This window comes from Staurois parvus, unplaced genomic scaffold, assembly GCF_062004578.1.
Source record: "Staurois parvus isolate SC_StPar_1 unplaced genomic scaffold, SC_StPar_1.0 ptg003145l, whole genome shotgun sequence".
NCBI classification, from domain to species: domain Eukaryota; kingdom Metazoa; phylum Chordata; class Amphibia; order Anura; family Ranidae; genus Staurois; species Staurois parvus.
Genome location: NW_028320941.1, coordinates 3,290 through 25,741, shown reverse-complemented (window position 1 = coordinate 25,741; position 22,452 = coordinate 3,290). Strand labels below are relative to the sequence as shown.

The window sequence follows — 22,452 nt, the reverse complement described above, 5'->3', positions numbered from 1 at the left end:
GTCGGCTGATTGAACAACCGATTTTCCGTTTTTCTTAAAAAAAAAATGGCCGGTTTTCTCCCCGTCTATGGCCTGCATTAGAAGAATGATGCAGGGCGGGGCTGGAAATGCTACAAATGCTACTCTTCACTCAGCCTGCGTTTACACCAATCACGGAGGGACCAATCACACTTCTCTGTCTGGCAATCTGATGGACATGTCTGGGTTTGGCGGTTGTCAGGAGAACGGTACTTACCTGACTGCATTGTGCCAAGTGTAAAGTTTGGTGGAGGGGGGATTATGGTTGGGGGTTGTGTCTCAGGGGTGGGCTTGGCCCCCTAGTTCCAGTGAAGGGAACTCTTAAGGCGACATTTTGGACAATTTCATGCTCCCAACTTTCTCGGGGATGGCCCCTTCCTGTTCCAATATGACTGCCCACCATATATATATATATATACGTTGTTTGGTTTTTTTTGCTATTTTTCCCACGAAAGTGGAGTCACCCTTTAAAAGCAACTTAAGTATTCAGCTGCAACCACAGAAATGTATTAAATTCAGGAAAAATGCATTTTCTCACTGAAATGAGACCTTATAGTATCATGGCAAATAACACCCCCCTCCCCCCCTGGGATATCCTGTAGTACAGAAGAATACAATGTATCCATGAGACAATTGGATAAATCTGATGCCGCAGGCGCTGAGTTTCGCCGCGCACTCACGTAGCAGATGGCGGCCAGCTCCTGCCGTAGATTGCTGGCCTCCAGGCTGGAGGACGTTTTCACTGGGTTCACCCCGTTGTCATAGACGGTGAACTTCGTACCCATTAGGTTTGATCTGAGCCGGAAAATAAAAGAGAAAAGAATTTGTTATTGTGATTGTCATGTATGCTGCACACATGCGCCGAACGAAAAAATTGGTTTCGTTTCGATTTGTTATTTTAAAAAAATTTGTGTACTTCATTTTTTTTTATAAATTGCAAAATATATGAAAAATATATTTTAAAATATATATTTTTAAAATATATTATTCAGATTTTTTTTAACATATAAAAAAGTCATTTTAACATGTATTTTATATAGATATTTCTAAATACATTCCAAAAATGTAGATTAAATGTATTTTTAAAGACCTACAGTATATTTGAAAATGTATTTTTAAAAATATTTTTCATATATTTTGTAATAAAAACACATTTCAACATGCAGTATATATATATATTTATTTATTTATCAAAATATATGAAAAATATATTTTAAAATATATATTTTTAAAATATATTATTCAGATTTTTTTTAACATATAAAAAAGTCATTTTAACATGTATTTTATATAGATATTTCTAAATACATTCCAAAAATGTAGATTAAATGTATTTTTAAAGACCTACGGTATATTTGAAAATTTATTTTTAAAAATATTTTTCATATATTTTGTAATAAAAACACATTTCAACATGCAGTATATATATATATTTATTTATTTATCAAAATATATGAAAAATATATTTTAAAATATATATTTTTAAAATATATTATTCAGATTTTTTTTAACATATAAAAAAGTCATTTTAACATGTATTTTATATAGATATTTCTAAATACATTCCAAAAATGTAGATTAAATGTATTTTTAAAGACATACGGTATATTTGAAAATGTATTTTTAAAAATATTTTTCATATATTTTGTAATAAAAACACATTTCAACATGCAGTATATATATATTTATTTATTTATCAAAATATATGAAAAATATATTTTAAAATATATATTTTTAAAATATATTATTCAGATTTTTTTTAACATATAAAAAAGTCATTTTAACATGTATTTTATATAGATATTTCTAAATACATTCCAAAAATGTAGATTAAATGTATTTTTAAAGACATACGGTATATTTGAAAATGTATTTTTTTAAATATTTTTCATATATTTTGTAATAAAAACACATTTCAGCATGCAGTATATATATATATTTATTTATTTATCAAAATATATGAAAAATATATTTTAAAATATATATTTTTAAAATATATTATTCAGATTTTTTTTAACATATAAAAAAGTCATTTTAACATGTATTTTATATAGATATTTCTAAATACATTCCAAAAATGTAGAATAAATGTATTTTTAAAGACCTACGGTATATTTGAAAATGTATTTTTAAAAATATTTTTTATATATTTTGTAATAAAAACACATTTCAACATGCAGTATATATATATTTATTTATTTATCAAAATATATGAAAAATATATTTTAAAATATATATTTTTAAAATATATTATTCAGATTTTTTTTAACATATAAAAAAGTCATTTTAACATGTATTTTATATAGATATTTCTAAATACATTCCAAAAATGTAGATTAAATGTATTTTTAAAGACATACGGTATATTTGAAAATGTATTTTTTAAAATATTTTTCATATATTTTGTAATAAAAACACATTTCAACATGCAGTATATATATATATTTATTTATTTATCAAAATATATGAAAAATATATTTTAAAATATATATTTTTAAAATATATTATTCAGATTTTTTTTAACATATAAAAAAGTCATTTTAACATGTATTTTATATAGATATTTCTAAATACATTCCAAAAATGTAGATTAAATGTATTTTTAAAGACATACGGTATATTTGAAAATGTATTTTTAAAAATATTTTTCATATATTTTGTAATAAAAACACATTTCAACATGCAGTATATATATATTTATTTATTTATCAAAATATATGAAAAATATATTTTAAAATATATATTTTTAAAATATATTATTCAGATTTTTTTTAACATATAAAAAAGTCATTTTAACATGTATTTTATATAGATATTTCTAAATACATTCCAAAAATGTAGATTAAATGTATTTTTAAAGACATACGGTATATTTGAAAATGTATTTTTTTAAATATTTTTCATATATTTTGTAATAAAAACACATTTCAGCATGCAGTATATATATATATTTATTTATTTATCAAAATATATGAAAAATATATTTTAAAATATATATTTTTAAAATATATTATTCAGATTTTTTTTAACATATAAAAAAGTCATTTTAACATGTATTTTATATAGATATTTCTAAATACATTCCAAAAATGTAGAATAAATGTATTTTTAAAGACCTACGGTATATTTGAAAATGTATTTTTAAAAATATTTTTTATATATTTTGTAATAAAAACACATTTCAACATGCAGTATATATATATTTATTTATTTATCAAAATATATGAAAAATATATTTTAAAATATATATTTTTAAAATATATTATTCAGATTTTTTTTAACATATAAAAAAGTCATTTTAACATGTATTTTATATAGATATTTCTAAATACATTCCAAAAATGTAGATTAAATGTATTTTTAAAGACATACGGTATATTTGAAAATGTATTTTTAAAAATATTTTTCATATATTTTGTAATAAAAACACATTTCAACATGCAGTATATATATATATATTTATTTATTTATCAAAATATATGAAAAATATATTTTAAAATATATATTTTTAAAATATATTATTCAGATTTTTTTTAACATATAAAAAAGTCATTTTAACATGTATTTTATATAGATATTTCTAAATACATTCCAAAAATGTAGATTAAATGTATTTTTAAAGACATACAGTATATTTGAAAATGTATTTTTAAAAATATTTTTTATATATTTTGTAATAAAAACACATTTTAACATGCAGTATATATATATTTATTTATTTATCAAAATATATGAAAAATATATTTTAAAATATATATTTTTAAAATATATTATTCAGATTTTTTTTAACATATAAAAAAGTCATTTTAACATGTATTTTATATAGATATTTCTAAATACATTCCAAAAATGTAGATTAAATGTATTTTTAAAGACCTACGGTATATTTGAAAATTTATTTTTAAAAATATTTTTCATATATTTTGTAATAAAAACACATTTCAACATGCAGTATATATATATATTTATTTATTTATCAAAATATATGAAAAATATATTTTAAAATATATATTTTTAAAATATATTATTCAGATTTTTTTTAACATAAAAAAAAGTCATTTTAACATGTATTTTATATAGATATTTCTAAATACATTCCAAAAATGTAGATTAAATGTATTTTTAAAGACATACAGTATATTTGAAAATGTATTTTTAAAAATATTTTTCATATATTTTGTAATAAAAACACATTTCAACATGCAGTATATATATATATTTATTTATTTATCAAAATATATGAAAAATATATTTTAAAATATATATTTTTAAAATATATTATTCAGATTTTTTTTAACATACAAAAAAGTCATTTTAACATGTATTTTATATAGATATTTCTAAATACATTCCAAAAATGTAGATTAAATGTATTTTTAAAGACCTACGGTATATTTGAAATTGTATTTTTAAAAATATTTTTTATATATTTTGTAATAAAAACACATTTTAACATGCAGTATATATATATTTATTTATTTATCAAAATATATGAAAAATATATTTTAAAATATATATTTTTAAAATATATTATTCAGATTTTTTTTAACATATAAAAAAGTCATTTTAACATGTATTTTATATAGATATTTCTAAATACATTCCAAAAATGTAGATTAAATGTATTTTTAAAGACCTACGGTATATTTGAAAATTTATTTTTAAAAATATTTTTCATATATTTTGTAATAAAAACACATTTCAACATGCAGTATATATATATTTATTTATTTATCAAAATATATGAAAAATATATTTTAAAATATATATTTTTAAAATATATTATTCAGATTTTTTTTAACATATAAAAAAGTCATTTTAACATGTATTTTATATAGATATTTCTAAATACATTCCAAAAATGTAGATTAAATGTATTTTTAAAGACCTACAGTATATTTGAAAATGTATTTTTAAAAATATTTTTCATATATTTTGTAATAAAAACACATTTCAACATGCAGTATATATATATATTTATTTATTTATCAAAATATATGAAAAATATATTTTAAAATATATATTTTTAAAATATATTATTCAGATTTTTTTTAACATATAAAAAAGTCATTTTAACATGTATTTGATATAGATATTTCTAAATACATTCCAAAAATGTAGATTAAATGTATTTTTAAAGACATACAGTAATATTTGAAAATGTATTTTTAAAAATATTTTTTATATATTTTGTAATAAAAACACATTTCAGCATGCAGTATATATATATATTTATTTATTTATCAAAATATATGAAAAATATATTTTAAAATATATATTTTTAAAATATATTATTCAGATTTTTTTTAACATATAAAAAAGTCATTTTAACATGTATTTTATATAGATATTTCTAAATACATTCCAAAAATGTAGATTAAATGTATTTTTAAAGACATACGGTATATTTGAAAATGTATTTTTTAAAATATTTTTCATATATTTTGTAATAAAAACACATTTCAGCATGCAGTATATATATATATTTATTTATTTATCAAAATATATGAAAAATATATTTTAAAATATATATTTTTAAAATATATTATTCAGATTTTTTTTAACATATAAAAAAGTCATTTTAACATGTATTTTATATAGATATTTCTAAATACATACCAAAAATGTAGATTAAATGTATTTTTAAAGACATACGGTATATTTGAAAATGTATTTTTAAAATATTTTTCATATATTTTGTAATAAAAACACATTTCAACATGCAGTATATATATATATTTATTTATTTATCAAAATATATGAAAAATATATTTTAAAATATATATTTTTAAAATATATTATTCAGATTTTTTTTAACATAAAAAAAAGTCATTTTAACATGTATTTTATATAGATATTTCTAAATACATTCCAAAAATGTAGATTAAATGTATTTTTAAAGACATACGGTATATTTGAAAATGTATTTTTAAAAATATTTTTCATATATTTTGTAATAAAAACACATTTCAACATGCAGTATATATATATATTTATTTATTTATCAAAATATATGAAAAATATATTTTAAAATATATATTTTTAAAATATATTATTCAGATTTTTTTTAACATATAAAAAAGTCATTTTAACATGTATTTTATATAGATATTTCTAAATACATTCCAAAAATGTAGATTAAATGTATTTTTAAAGACATACAGTAATATTTGAAAATGTATTTTTAAAAATATTTTTTATATATTTTGTAATAAAAACACATTTCAGCATGCAGTATATATATATATTTATTTATTTATCAAAATATATGAAAAATATATTTTAAAATATATATTTTTAAAATATATTATTCAGATTTTTTTTAACATATAAAAAAGTCATTTTAACATGTATTTTATATAGATATTTCTAAATACATTCCAAAAATGTAGATTAAATGTATTTTTAAAGACATACGGTATATTTGAAAATGTATTTTTTAAAATATTTTTCATATATTTTGTAATAAAAACACATTTCAACATGCAGTATATATATATATTTATTTATTTATCAAAATATATGAAAAATATATTTTAAAATATATATTTTTAAAATATATTATTCAGATTTTTTTTAACATATAAAAAAGTCATTTTAACATGTATTTTATATAGATATTTCTAAATACATTCCAAAAATGTAGATTAAATGTATTTTTAAAGACCTACGGTATATTTGAAAATGTATTTTTAAAAATATTTTTCATATATTTTGTAATAAAAACACATTTCAACATGCAGTATATATATATATTTATTTATTTATCAAAATATATGAAAAATATATTTTAAAATATATATTTTTAAAATATATTATTCAGATTTTTTTTAACATATAAAAAAGTCATTTTAACATGTATTTTATATAGATATTTCTAAATACATTCCAAAAATGTAGATTAAATGTATTTTTAAAGACATACAGTAATATTTGAAAATGTATTTTTAAAAATATTTTTTATATATTTTGTAATAAAAACACATTTCAGCATGCAGTATATATATATATTTATTTATTTATCAAAATATATGAAAAATATATTTTAAAATATATATTTTTAAAATATATTATTCAGATTTTTTTTAACATATAAAAAAGTCATTTTAACATGTATTTTATATAGATATTTCTAAATACATTCCAAAAATGTAGATTAAATGTATTTTTAAAGACATACAGTATATTTGAAAATGTATTTTTAAAAATATTTTTTATATATTTTGTAATAAAAACACATTTTAACATGCAGTATATATATATTTATTTATTTATCAAAATATATGAAAAATATATTTTAAAATATATATTTTTAAAATATATTATTCAGATTTTTTTTAACATATAAAAAAGTCATTTTAACATGTATTTTATATAGATATTTCTAAATACATTCCAAAAATGTAGATTAAATGTATTTTTAAAGACATACGGTATATTTGAAAATGTATTTTTTAAAATATTTTTCATATATTTTGTAATAAAAACACATTTCAACATGCAGTATATATATATATTTATTTATTTATCAAAATATATGAAAAATATATTTTAAAATATATATTTTTAAAATATATTATTCAGATTTTTTTTAACATATAAAAAAGTCATTTTAACATGTATTTTATATAGATATTTCTAAATACATTCCAAAAATGTAGATTAAATGTATTTTTAAAGACATACGGTATATTTGAAAATGTATTTTTTAAAATATTTTTCATATATTTTGTAATAAAAACACATTTCAACATGCAGTATATATATATATTTATTTATTTATCAAAATATATGAAAAATATATTTTAAAATATATATTTTTAAAATATATTATTCAGATTTTTTTTAACATATAAAAAAGTCATTTTAACATGTATTTTATATAGATATTTCTAAATACATTCCAAAAATGTAGATTAAATGTATTTTTAAAGACCTACGGTATATTTGAAAATGTATTTTTAAAAATATTTTTCATATATTTTGTAATAAAAACACATTTCAACATGCAGTATATATATATATTTATTTATTTATCAAAATATATGAAAAATATATTTTAAAATATATATTTTTAAAATATATTATTCAGATTTTTTTTAACATATAAAAAAGTCATTTTAACATGTATTTTATATAGATATTTCTAAATACATTCCAAAAATGTAGATTAAATGTATTTTTAAAGACATACAGTAATATTTGAAAATGTATTTTTAAAAATATTTTTTATATATTTTGTAATAAAAACACATTTCAGCATGCAGTATATATATATATTTATTTATTTATCAAAATATATGAAAAATATATTTTAAAATATATATTTTTAAAATATATTATTCAGATTTTTTTTAACATATAAAAAAGTCATTTTAACATGTATTTTATATAGATATTTCTAAATACATTCCAAAAATGTAGATTAAATGTATTTTTAAAGACATACAGTATATTTGAAAATGTATTTTTAAAAATATTTTTTATATATTTTGTAATAAAAACACATTTTAACATGCAGTATATATATATTTATTTATTTATCAAAATATATGAAAAATATATTTTAAAATATATATTTTTAAAATATATTATTCAGATTTTTTTTAACATATAAAAAAGTCATTTTAACATGTATTTTATATAGATATTTCTAAATACATTCCAAAAATGTAGATTAAATGTATTTTTAAAGACCTACGGTATATTTGAAAATTTATTTTTAAAAATATTTTTCATATATTTTGTAATAAAAACACATTTCAACATGCAGTATATATATATATTTATTTATTTATCAAAATATATGAAAAATATATTTTAAAATATATATTTTTAAAATATATTATTCAGATTTTTTTTAACATATAAAAAAGTCATTTTAACATGTATTTTATATAGATATTTCTAAATACATTCCAAAAATGTAGATTAAATGTATTTTTAAAGACATACGGTATATTTGAAAATGTATTTTTTAAAATATTTTTCATATATTTTGTAATAAAAACACATTTCAACATGCAGTATATATATATATTTATTTATTTATCAAAATATATGAAAAATATATTTTAAAATATATATTTTTAAAATATATTATTCAGATTTTTTTTAACATATAAAAAAGTCATTTTAACATGTATTTTATATAGATATTTCTAAATACATTCCAAAAATGTAGATTAAATGTATTTTTAAAGACATACGGTATATTTGAAAATGTATTTTTTAAAATATTTTTCATATATTTTGTAATAAAAACACATTTCAACATGCAGTATATATATATATTTATTTATTTATCAAAATATATGAAAAATATATTTTAAAATATATATTTTTAAAATATATTATTCAGATTTTTTTTAACATATAAAAAAGTCATTTTAACATGTATTTTATATAGATATTTCTAAATACATTCCAAAAATGTAGATTAAATGTATTTTTAAAGACATACGGTATATTTGAAAATGTATTTTTTAAAATATTTTTCATATATTTTGTAATAAAAACACATTTCAACATGCAGTATATATATATATTTATTTATTTATCAAAATATATGAAAAATATATTTTAAAATATATATTTTTAAAATATATTATTCAGATTTTTTTTAACATATAAAAAAGTCATTTTAACATGTATTTTATATAGATATTTCTAAATACATTCCAAAAATGTAGATTAAATGTATTTTTAAAGACATACGGTATATTTGAAAATGTATTTTTTAAAATATTTTTCATATATTTTGTAATAAAAACACATTTCAACATGCAGTATATATATATATTTATTTATTTATCAAAATATATGAAAAATATATTTTAAAATAAATATTTTTAAAATATATTATTCAGATTTTTTTTAACATATAAAAAAGTCATTTTAACATGTATTTTATATAGATATTTCTAAATACATTCCAAAAATGTAGATTAAATGTATTTTTAAAGACCTACGGTATATTTGAAAATGTATTTTTAAAAATAGTTTTCATATATTTTGTAATAAAAACACATTTTAACATGCAGTACATATATATATTTATTTATTTATTGAAATATATTTTGAAATATATTGAATATGGCCAAAATTGTAGTATTTCAAATATATGTCAATTTAATACTAAAATTTTGGCCATATTCAATATATTTCAAAAATATAATTCAATATATTTGGGAAATATATTTCAAAGTGTATTTTGGAATGCATTTACAAATATATGTAAAAATATATGCTGAAATTACTTTTTTATCTGTTAAAAAAAAATCTGAAGAATATGTTTTAAAAATATATTTTCAAATATATGTCTTTGGAAAATACATTTAAATTACATTTTTGGAATGCATTTACAAGTATATTTAAAAATCTATGTTTAAAAGCATTTTTTTAGATGTTCAAAAATATCTGGAAAATATATTTTAAAAAATATATTTTTAAATATCTGCCTTCAGAAAATATATTTTAATTTACATTTTTGGAATACGTTAAAATATATTCGCGTGGCCAATATATTTTAAATATATGTCGCATGTATATTTTTTTTTCTAAATATGTTGCAAAAATATTTCTCTTCCATATGGAAACATACGCGATTTGCCGCAGCGCGGTTTCAACAGTAGTTCTTGTATGACTTTTTCTGCAGTTTTGTTGCGATTTCAGGTGCATAGACTACATTAGAAATCGCACTGCAAAACGCAATGGAAAACGCAAGAAATCGTCGGGAAATCTTCACCAGTTGTAAACGAATCTTCAGAAAACGCGGTGAAATCGCAAACAAAACGCTCGATTTTAAATCGCATCCAGTGTGAGCCAAGCCTTTAAAATCGAGCGTTTTGTTTGCGATTTCGCCGCATTTTCTGAAGATTCGTTTGCAACTGGTGAAGATTTCCCGACGATGGAATGGACAGGTAGGTTGTCATCAGATTTGATGAATTCCGGATGTTGTTCCCTGATCGATACTGAACTTACTCTCCCGATTGTGGGTGGAGATCGGTCCCAGTAAAATATGGACATTTATTCGATGTATCCCTCCCATATTATTACCGCAATTTGCCGATGAAGCTCTCCCCTCCCCGGGAGAGGTCGGTCGGATCGATGGAGATGAGGTAATTGGAGGTTTTGCTCTTCTTCCTTTTCCTCCCAGCCAATAGAAATACCTGAAAAATATATATATATTCGAGACACTAAAACCCCCTTCTGGACCTTCAGGAAGCAAAGAGGAGACAATACAAAATCAGTTCTAAACTGGAACACAACCCCCCCCCCTCCGGAATATTCCACATAACACCCACAGCCACAAATATTTTCAATTGTGCTTTCCCACAATGCACAATAATATGTATTGACAACCTCCATGGCTAAGCCCTGTGGGTGGGACGAAACGCGTCGGTGGGTGGCCTGGACGGAGCCTGGGCTGAGGCTGCTCTTCCTATAGAGACTGTTGGGCTTTGTCGATGGGGGGTGCTCCTTCTTCAGTTGGGCCCTCAGAGTCCTTCCCTCAGTATTTGTGTTCTTCAGTATTTGTGTATTTGATGATTATTTGCACGTGATTGTTTTTATTTATTTACACATTATGTATTATTTATATAAATACAAACAATGAAAAAAGTCAAAACAAATGTTTTGACTTTTTTCACTGTTTCTATTTCTGGGGGGAAAAAAACCATCAAATAAAAAGAAGAGACCCAGGAGAGTTAAAAGGAACCTCGGGAGCCATAAACCAGTTGAGCACTTCGGGCAATTTGATGCAGACCCTGAGAATCTCCAACAAAGTACCACTGCTGCTTTTATAAGGTAATATCTGGGTTTGTAAAGGCATTTGGTGCCCACTGAGTGGATTTATATTCTTTATAGCTTCTGTGGAAGATGTTTAAGTGAAAGTTTTTCTGACTAGGGTTCAACTTTCCTACTGACTCCACTTTCCCATTTACTTTTCCTATTGGCTTTTCCCATTGACACAATTTTCCTATTGACCTTTCTTATTGGTTTTTCCCAGTCACTCCATTTTCCCATTGACTTTTCCCATTGACTCCACTTTCCATTTACTTTTCTTATTGGCTTTTTTTATTGACTCAGTTTTGCAATTGACTTTCCATTAGTTTATCCCACTGACTCCATTTCCCATTGGCTTTTCCCATTGACTCCATTTTCCCGATGACACCATTTTCCCATTGACCTTTCTTATTGGCTTTTCCCATTCACTCCATTTCCCATTGACACCATTTTCCCATTGACTTATCCCATTGGCTTTTCCCATTGAATCCATTTTTATATTGACTTTTATTGTTGGTTTTTCCCAGTGGCTTATCCCATAGACTTCATCAATTTTCCCATTGACTCAATTTTCCTAGTGACTTTTCCCGTTGGCTTTATTCATTGACTCAATTTTGCAATTGACTTTTCTTATTGGCATTTTCCATTGTTTATATTTTCCCATTGACACCATTTTTCCATTGACACCATTTCCCATTAACTTTTCTCATTGATTCCATTTTCCCATTGACCTTTCTTATTGGTTTTCCCCATTGACTCAATTTTCCCATTGAATTTTATTATTGGCTTTTCCCATTGACTCCATCTTCCCATTGACTTTTCCCATTGGCATTTTTCATTTACTCCATTTTCCGATTGACTCCATTTTTATATTGACTTTTCTTGTTGGTTTTTCCCAGTGGCTTATCCCATAGGCTTCATCAATTTTCCCATTGACTTTTCCCATTGACTCCATCTTCCCATTGACTTTTCCCATTGACTCCATCTTCCCATTGACTTTTCCCATTGACTCCATCTTCCCATTGACTTTTCCCATTGACTCCACTTTCCATTTACTTTTCTTATTGGCTTTTTTTATTGACTCAGTTTTGCAATTGACTTTCCATTAGTTTATCCCACTGACTCCATTTTTCCATTGACACCATTTTCCCATTGACACCATTTTCCCATTGACCTTTCTTATTGGCTTTTCCCATTCACTCCATTTCCCATTGACACCATTTTCCCTTTGACTTTTCCCATTGACTCCATCTTCCCATTGACTTTTCCCATTGACTCCACTTTCCATTTACTTTTCTTATTGGCTTTTTTTATTGACTCAATTTTGCAATTGACTTTCCATTAGTTTATCCCACTGACTCCATTTCCCATTGACACCATTTTCCCATTGACACCATTTTCCCATTGACACCATTTTCCCATTGACCTTTCTTATTGGCTTTTCCCATTCACTCCATTTCCCATTGACACCATTTTCCCATTGACCTTTCTTATTGGCTTTTCCCATTCACTCCATTTCCCATTGACACCATTTTCCCTTTGACTTTTCCCATTGACTCCATCTTCCCATTGACTTTTCCCATTGACTCCACTTTCCATTTACTTTTCTTATTGGCTTTTTTTATTGACTCAGTTTTGCAATTGACTTTCCATTAGTTTATCCCACTGACTCCATTTTTCCATTGACACCATTTTCCCATTGACACCATTTTCCCATTGACCTTTCTTATTGGCTTTTCCCATTCACTCCATTTCCCATTGACACCATTTTCCCATTCACTCCATTTCCCATTGACACCATTTTCCCTTTGACTTATCCCATTGGCTTTTCCCATTGAGTCTATTTCACCTAATGGCATAATTTCATCTAAGTGTTCCAATTTTTTCCCCAACATTTCAGCAAAACAAAAAATGGTCTCTTTCCTTAAACCCTTCAACATCACAGACCTTTTTGCCGTCTTCCCTCTCCAGGTGGAGGTAATAGGTGGGGTACATGCCCCGGTCCATGCCCTTCTTATCCCGGGTGATCCTGCACTTAATGGTGACTCCCTGAGGGGCCGGCCGCATTGAGAACTCTTCCAGGTCCTCCACGTCGATGGACGGTTCGTTGGTCTGTGGGCTCGGTGCTGCGGCGCTCTCCTGAGGGGAACAAACACTTAATTAACCAACCAAAGAGAGTCATTTCTTACAGAAGTACATAGAGAGAGAAGTGCATGTTGTGTCATTGCTAACCTCTCGATGAAAAATGTGTCATGCTATCCTCTGAAGTCAGACCTCCTGCATCAGTTTTGGGTGGATTTAGTTACAACTAAGCTACTTATAGTGTTCCCAAAACTAAAACTTTTTAAACAGTTCTGGATAGAGTGGCGAAAGGTTAGAACATGTGTTTGTCCTGGTGACCACTGTCTCTGAGGTGAGAAATATAAAGTTTAGAGTTGTCACCAGAACAGGAAGGGATTTCCTCTCAATTCCTGTTTTTTTTTTCTACAGGGCAGAAAGTGAAGGGAAATCTCCCCAAATGAACAAAGAGGGCTATAAGAAAACCCTTTTAACCCTTCCCTAAGCCATCACAAATGGGAAAGTTATGGCCTTCGATATAAATGGGGAAAGTTATGGCCTTCGATATAAATGGAGAAAGTTGTGGCCTTTGATATAAATGGAGAAAGTTGTGGCCTTTGATATAAATGGAGAAAGTCGTGGCCTTCGATATAAATGGGGAAAGTCGTGGCCTTCGATATAAATGGGGAAAGTCGTGGCCTTCGATATAAATGGGGAAAGTTATGGCCTTCGATATAAATGGGGAAAGTTATGGCCTTTGATATAAATGGAGAAAGTCGTGGCCTTCGATATAAAAGGGGAAAGTTATGACCTTTGATATAAATGGGGAAAGTTATGGCCTTCGATATAAATGGGGAAAGTTATGGCCTTCGATATAAATGGAGAAAGTTATGGCCTTCGATATAAATGGAGAAAGTCGTGGCCTTCGATATAAATGGGGAAAGTTATGGCCTTCGATATAAATGGGGAAAGTTATGGCCTTCGATATAAATGGAGAAAGTTGTGGCCTTCGATATAAATGGAGAAAGTTGTGGCCTTCGATATAAATGGGGAAAGTCGTGGCCTTCGATATAAATGGGGAAAGTTGTGGCCTTCGATATAAATGGGGAAAGTTATGGCCTTCGATATAAAAGGGGAAAGTTGTGGCCTTCGATATAAATGGGGAAAGTCGTGGCCTTCGATATAAATGGGGAAAGTTATGGCCTTCGATATAAATGGGGAAAGTCGTGGCCTTCGATATAAATGGGGAAAGTTGTGGCCTTCGATATAAATGGGGAAGGTTATGGCCTTCGATATAAATGGAGAAAGTTGTGGCCTTCGATATAAATGGAGAAAGTTATGGCGTCCGATATAAATGGAGAAAGTTGTGGCCTTCGATATAAATGGGGAAAGTCGTGGCCTTCGATATAAATGGGGAAAGTTGTGGCCTTTGATATAAATGAAGAAAGTCGTGGCCTTCGATATAAATGGGGAAAGTCGTGGCCTTCGATATAAATGGGGAAAGTCGTGGCCTTCGATATAAATGGGGAAAGTCGTGGCCTTCGATATAAATGGGGAAAGTCGTGGCCTTCGATATAAATGGGGAAAGTCGTGGCCTTCGATATAAATGGGGAAAGTCGTGGCCTTCGATATAAATAAGGAAAGTTGTGGCCTTCGATATAAATAGAGAAAGTTGTGGCCTTCGATATAAATGGAGAAAGTCGTGGCCTTCGATAAAAATGGGGAAAGTCGTGGCCTTCGATATAAATGGGGAAAGTTGTGGCCTTCGATAAAAATGGGGAAAATTGTGGCCTTCGATATAAATGGGGAAAGTCGTGGCCTTCGATATAAATGGGGAAAGTCGTGGCCTTCGATATAAATGGGGAAAGTCGTGGCCTTCGATATAAATGGGAAAAGTCGTGGCCTTTGATATAAATGGGGAAAGTCGTGGCCTTTGATTTAAATGGGGAAAGTCGTGGCCTTCGATATAAATGGGGAAAGTCGTGGCCTTCGATATAAATAAGGAAAGTCGTGGCCTTCGATATAAATGGAGAAAGTTGTGGCCTTCGATATAAATGGGGAAAGTCGTGGCCTTCGATATAAATAAGGAAAGTCGTGGCCTTCGATATAAATGGGGAAAGTCGTGGCCTTCGATATAAATGGGGAAAGTCGTGGCCTTCGATATAAATGGAGAAAGTCGTGGCCTTCGATATAAATGGGGAAAGTCGTGGCCTTCGATATAAATGGGGAAAGTCGTGGCCTTCGATATAAATGGAGAAAGTTGTGGCCTTCGATAAAAATGGGGAAAGTCGTGGCCTTCGATATAAAATTCTCTGGTACTTTTGCCCACCATGCTCATTGGTCTTAGTCCCGGAGCCAATCAGATTGAAGGTGCTCCTCACCTTGTTGGACTTTTTGCTGGTGGCGGAGCCGGGCCGGGTGTTGCTGTTCAGTTGGGAGGAACTTGAGCTGTCTTCATCTTCCTCGTCTCCTTCTTCATCGAAGTTCATGCTGCTGGATATACCTGGGGGGGGGACACCAGACAGGAATTGGGGGCTCATTCACATGGCATTTACAAGCCTAATCCGGTTTTAGGCAAACCTATAAATACATATAAAAGAGATTCAAAAAGACTTGTTGTCCATCCAGTTCTGAGATTCACACAACTCTGTCACGCAGCACAGGCCTGTCTGGCAGGCCGCAGACCTGGCATTTCACTGCTGCAGTTTAGTAGCGCTTACAGGTCTTGTCCCTCCCCAGAAGACTGATGAGCTCATCTCCACGTCACTTTGCCCTCTCCTCCTGTCAGCATGCTCCTGATTGGCTCCTGGTGCTGCCTCTCCCTCCCCCAGTCTGAGCTATGCTGTAAAAAGGATGCAAGAAGCCGATCACAATGGGTCACATGACTGGCGATCCTTCCTGCCCGCCGGCTGTACAGACCCTATGAAAGCAGCGCCAGGGCCGGATGGAAGGGGTTAATCTGTGAAGAACTTTTTTGCATCTAGATTGACCACAAATTTCTCCATCGTATGGCCACCTTTAGGCGCCATTCACAGGAACGCGCGCAGATATGCGCATCTCGGCGCGCACTTCCAGAAATACGTTAAAAATGCGCCCGAACCTTCATCGCACTTATTTCCTAGTAACATCCCAAACTCTGCTGGAGAAACACGCATTTTGTCACGCATGGCAAAGACACGTGAGCTCACGTCCAGGGGATACTTTGGTGCATTTGTCGCGCATAGAGAAGCCCATTCAAGTGAATAGGCCGCCCTCTGCTGTACCACGAAAACCGTGTTGTGTCGCGCAGGTGTGAATGGGGCCCTAGTGAGGAGCTGCACAGCCTTCATGCAGGAGCTAAGATGGATGATGAGGACGCTGTCTATGGCACAAGCACCGCCGGATCCAGCCTCTCTGATGTGGGAGTGCAATAAAAAAGGGCAGCGTACAGGGGTCAGCAGGGCAGTGTACAGGGGTCAGCAGGGCAGCGTACAGGGGTCAGCAGGGCAGCGTACAGGGGTCAGCAGGGCAGCGTACAGGGGTCAGCAGGGCAGCGTACAGGGGTCAGCAGGGCAGCGTACAGGGGTCAGCAGGGCAGCGTACAGGGGTCAGCAGGGCAGCGTACAGGGGTCAGCAGGGCAGCGTACAGGGGTCAGCAGGGCAGCGTACAGGGGTCAGCAGGGCAGTGTACAGGGGGTCAGCAGAGCAGTGTACAGCGGTCAGCTGGGCAGCGTACAAGGGTCAGCAGGGCAGCGTACAGGGGTCAGCAGGGCAGCATAGAAGGGTCAGCAGGGCAGTGTAGAAGGGTCAGCAGGGCAGTGTAGAAGGGTCAGCAGGGCAGTGTACAAGGGTCAACAGAAAACTGTACAGGGGTCACCAGGGCAGGGCACAGGGGCCAGCAGAACTGAGGATAGGGGACAACAGAGCTAAGGAGAGGGGTCAGCAGGGCAGAGGAAAGGGTCACAACTGGCAGGGCAGAGGACAGGAGTCACCGCTGGCAGGGCAGAGGACCAGAGGACGGGGTCACTTATGGCAGGGCAAAGGACAAGCTCACTGCTGGCAGGGCAAAGGACATGGGTCACAAATGGCAGGGCAGAGGACAGGGGTCACAAATGGCAGGGCGGAGGACAGGGGTCACTGCTGGCAGGGCAGAGGACAGGGGTCACCGCTGGCAGGGCAGAGGACCAGAGGACGGGGTCACTTATGGCAGGGCAAAGGACAAGCTCACTGCTGGCAGGGCAAAGGACATGGGTCACAAATGGCAGGGCAGAGGACAGGGGTCACAAATGGCAGGGCACAGGACAGGACTCACTGCTGGCAGGGCGGAGGACAGGGGTCACTGCTGGCAGGGCGGAGGACAGGGGTCACTGCTGGCAGGGAAGGGGACAGGGGTCACTGCTGGCAGGGCAGAGGACAGGGGTCACTGCTGGCAGGGAAGGGGACATGGGTCACAAATGGCAGGGCAGAGGACAGGACTCACTGCTGGCAGGGCAGAGGACATGGGTCACAAATGGCAGGGCAGAGGACAGGACTCACTGCTGGCAGGGCGGAGGACAGGGGTCACTGCTGGCAGGGCAGAGGACAGGGGTCACAAATGGCAGGACAGAGGACAGGGGTCACTGCTGGCAGGGCAGAGGACGAGGGTCACTGCTGGCAGGGAAGGGGACAGGGGTCACTGCTGGCAGGGCATAGGACAGGAGAAGAGAAGAGAAAAATGAGAAAAGAGAGGAGCAGAGAGGAGAAGAGGGGAGGGGAGAGGAGAGGAGAAGAAAGGAGAAGAGAAGAGAGAAGAGCAGAGAAGAGAAGAGAGAGGAGGAGAGGGGAGGGGAACGGAGAGGAGGGGAGAGGAGAGGGGAAGAAAAGAGAAGAGAGGAGAGGAGAAGAGAAGAGAAGAGAAGAGAGAAGAAGAGAGGAGAAGAGAAGGGAAGAGAAGAGGGAAGAGAAGAGGGAAGAGGAGAGAGAAGAAGAGAGAAGAGCAGAGAGAAGAAAAGAGAAGAGGAGAGAGAAGTAAAGAAAAGAGGAGAGAGGATAGGAGAGGAGAAGAGAGAAAAGAAGAGAAGAGAGGAGAGGAGAGGAGAAGTGAGAAAAGAAGAGAAGAGAGGAGAAGAGAGAAAAGAAGAGAAGAGAGGAGAGAGGATAGGAGAGGAGAAGAGAGAAAAGAAGAGAGGAGAGGAGAGGAGAAGAGAGAAAAGAAGAGAGGAGAGGAGAGGAGAAGAGAGAAAAGAAGAGAGGAGATGAGAAGAGAGAAAAGAGAAGAGGAGAAGAGAGAAAAGAAGAGAAGAGAGGAGAGGAGAAGAAAGAAAAGAAGAGAAGAGAGGAGAAGAGAGAAAAGAAGAGAGGAGAGGAGAAGAGAGGAGAAGAGGGGAGGGGAGAGGAGAAGAGAGAAAAGAAGAAAAGAGAGGAGAGGAGAAGAAAGAAAAGAAGAGAAGAGAGGAGAAGAGAGAAAAGAAGAGAGGAGAAGAGGGGAGGGGAGAGGAGGGGAGAGGAGAGGAGGGGAGAGGAGAGAGAGGACTGCAGAGCAATAGACTGGATCACTTCTCTGGGGATATGGAAGGGTTTACAATCACTTTAGGAGTCCAGAAACTTTATTATTCAACTAATTACGACGAGCAGAGCAATGCGTTTCGGGGGCCACACACTCCCCTTCCTCAGGGCCGGGTACAATGGCAGCATTCCCTACAATCCAGGCCGTTTTATTTGCTCACCTTTCTTTTGCATGGTCACCCTCAGGTCCTGCTTGCTTTGCGATTGTCCGCCGGTTGCCGTCTCCTTCTCGTCCTCCTCCTGAGGGGACTGTCCCACCGTCAGGATCTGCACATGGCTCCCCGTGTCCTGAGCTTCGTCCTGGAAAGCAGCCGGACCGTCGATTCCTGTAGGGAAGGATGATGGGTCAGATCAATGTATTGTCTGTGTTGTGTGTATGGGGGATCGTTCGCCGACCAACCATGAGCACCAATCAATGGCGGGCACACCAAGGAAAGTGCCTGTTCTTTATGTGACACCAAAGACGAGGGAGTGACTCCTCACTATTTCTGGTGGAGTTAAAGGCTCAACCCACAAAGCTTCAACACGAAGATAAGGATCTTTATTGTTACCGTTTTGGCTTTAATTTTCCAATCTGATTGGACCTGAGTGACAATAACGTCTTGGCTTTGGGAATTGAGTCAGGTTTATGCAACTCAGCTGTAAAAGCTTCTGATCTGTCCATCCACCTAACGAGTCAGCTGGAAGGAGATATGAAGGGGAAGACTCTGAAGGAAAATGATGCAAATCAATTTGTAGGTTTCTGCTGAGGGAAAGGCTGACACCGGGGATCCTTCTGAAAATCCTGTTTGCCTGGCAGTCTCTGTATTGAATACTCCCTGAGTCAGTGACCCTCAACAAGCCTACAGCAGGTGGCAGAAGTAGAAGAATTTGGGTTCTGTAAAAACTGCCCGTTACTATTTGTGGACCAAAAGGCATCAGCATCACAAGATGACCAGGGCAAGGAATAAATGGGGGATGAGGAAGGGATGGGCGAGGGATGAGGAAGGGAATGGGTGAGGGATGAGGAAGGGATGGGCGAGGGATGAGGAAGGGAATGGGTGAGGGATGAGGAAGGGAATGAGTGAGGGATGAGGAAGGGATGGGTGAGGTATGAGGAAGGGAATGAGTGAAGGATGAGGAAGGGAAGGAGTGAAGGATGAGGAAGGGATGGGCAAGGGATGAGGAAGGGAATGGGTGAGGGATGAGGAAGGGAATGAGTGAGGGATGAGGAAGGGATGGGTGAGGGATGAGGAAGGGAATGAGTGAAGGATGAGGAAGGGAATGAGTGAAGGATGAGGAAGGGAATGGGTGAGGTATGAGGAAGGGAATGAGTGAGGGATGAGGAAGGGAATGAGTGAGGGATGAGGAAGGGAATGGGTGAGGGATGAGGAAGGGAATGAGTGAAGGATGAGGAAGGGATGGGTGAGGGATGAGGAAGGGAACGGGTGAGGTATGAGGAAGGGAATGAGTGAAGGATGAGGAAGGGAATGAGTGAGGGATGAGGAAGGGAATGGGTGAGGTATGAGGAAGGGAATGAGTGAGGGATGAGGAAGGGAATGAGTGAGGGATGAGGAAGGGAATGGGTGAGGGATGAGGAAGGGAATGGGTGAGGGATGAGGAAGGGAATGGTCGAGGGATGAGGAAGGGAATGGGTGAGGTATGAGGAAGGGAATGGGTGAGGGATGAGGAAGGGATGGGCGAGGCATGAGGAAGGGAATGGGTGAGGTATGAGGAAGGGAATGAGTGAAGGATGAGGAAGGGAATGGGTGAGGTATGGGGAAGGGAATGGGTGAGGGATGAGGAAGGGAATGGGTGAGGGATGAGGAAGGGAAAGGATGAGGGATGAGGAAGGGAATGAGTGAGGGATGAGGAAGGGAATGGGTGAGGGATAAGGAAGGGAATGGGTAAGGGATGAGGAAGGGAAAGGTTGAGGGATGAGAAAGGGAACGAGTGAAGGATGAGGAAGGGATGGGTGAGGGATGAGGAAGGGATGGGTGAGGGATGAGGAAGGGAATGGGTGAGGTATGAGGAAGGGAATGAGTGAAGGATGAGGAAGGGAATGAGTGAAGGATGAGGAAGGGAATGGGTGAGGTATGAGGAAGGGAATGAGTGAGGGATGAGGAAGGGAATGAGTGAGGGATGAGGAAGGGAATGGGTGAGGGATGAGGAAGGGAATGGGTGAGGGATGAGGAAGGGAATGAGTGAGGGATGAGGAAGGGATGGGTGAGGGATGAGGAAGGGAATGGGTGAGGTATGAGGAAGGGAATGAGTGAAGGATGAGGAAGGGAATGAGTGAGGGATGAGGAAGGGAATGGGTGAGGGATGAGGAAGGGAATGGGTGAGGGATGAGGAAGGGAATGGTCGAGGGATGAGGAAGGGAATGGGTGAGGTATGAGGAAGGGAATGGGTGAGGGATGAGGAAGGGATGGGCGAGGCATGAGGAAGGGAATGGGTGAGGTATGAGGAAGGGAATGAGTGAAGGATGAGGAAGGGAATGGGTGAGGTATGGGGAAGGGAATGGGTGAGGGATGAGGAAGGGAATGGGTGAGGGATGAGGAAGGGAAAGGATGAGGGATGAGGAAGGGAATGAGTGAGGGATGAGGAAGGGAATGGGTGAGGGATAAGGAAGGGAATGGGTAAGGGATGAGGAAGGGAAAGGTTGAGGGATGAGGAAGGGAACGAGTGAAGGATGAGGAAGGGAATGGGTGAGGGATGAGGAAGGGAATGAGTGAGGGATGAGGAAGGGAATGGGTGAGGGATTAGGAAGGGATGGGAGAGGGATGAGGAAGGGAATGGTTGAGGGATGAGGAAGGGAATGGGTGAGGGATGAGGAAGGGAATGGGAGATGGATGAGGAAGGGAATTGGTGAGGGATGAGGAAGGGATGGGAGAGGGATGAGGAAGGGAATGGTTGAGGGATGAGGAAGAGAATGGGTGAGGGATGAGGAAGAGAATTGGTGAGGGATGAGGAAGGGATGGGAGAGGGATGAGGAAGGGAATGGTTGAGGGATGAGGAAGAGAATGGGTGAGGGATAAGGAAGGGAATGGGTGAGGGATGAGGAAGGGATGGGAGAGGGATGAGGAA

At 32.9% G+C, this 22,452-nt stretch overlaps 1 protein-coding gene across 1 annotated transcript in view; it reads right to left on the bottom strand.

Annotated features, from left to right (window-relative positions):
- LOC149428546 (tubby protein homolog) overlaps positions 1 to 20,257 on the bottom strand; it is a 30,258-nt gene extending 10,001 nt beyond the window's left edge. Inside the window, exons 1-5 of the mRNA XM_089667277.1 lie at positions 19,548 to 20,257; positions 16,245 to 16,366; positions 13,753 to 13,944; positions 11,077 to 11,189; positions 699 to 813 (exon numbers count right to left, since the gene is read on the bottom strand). Of these exons, the coding sequence (XP_089523403.1) occupies positions 699 to 813; positions 11,077 to 11,189; positions 13,753 to 13,944; positions 16,245 to 16,366; positions 19,548 to 19,560 (555 nt within the window). The 5' untranslated portion in view covers positions 19,561 to 20,257. The remainder of the gene's footprint in view (positions 1 to 698; positions 814 to 11,076; positions 11,190 to 13,752; positions 13,945 to 16,244; positions 16,367 to 19,547) is intronic.
- Between the last annotated feature and the right edge of the window lie 2,195 nt (positions 20,258 to 22,452).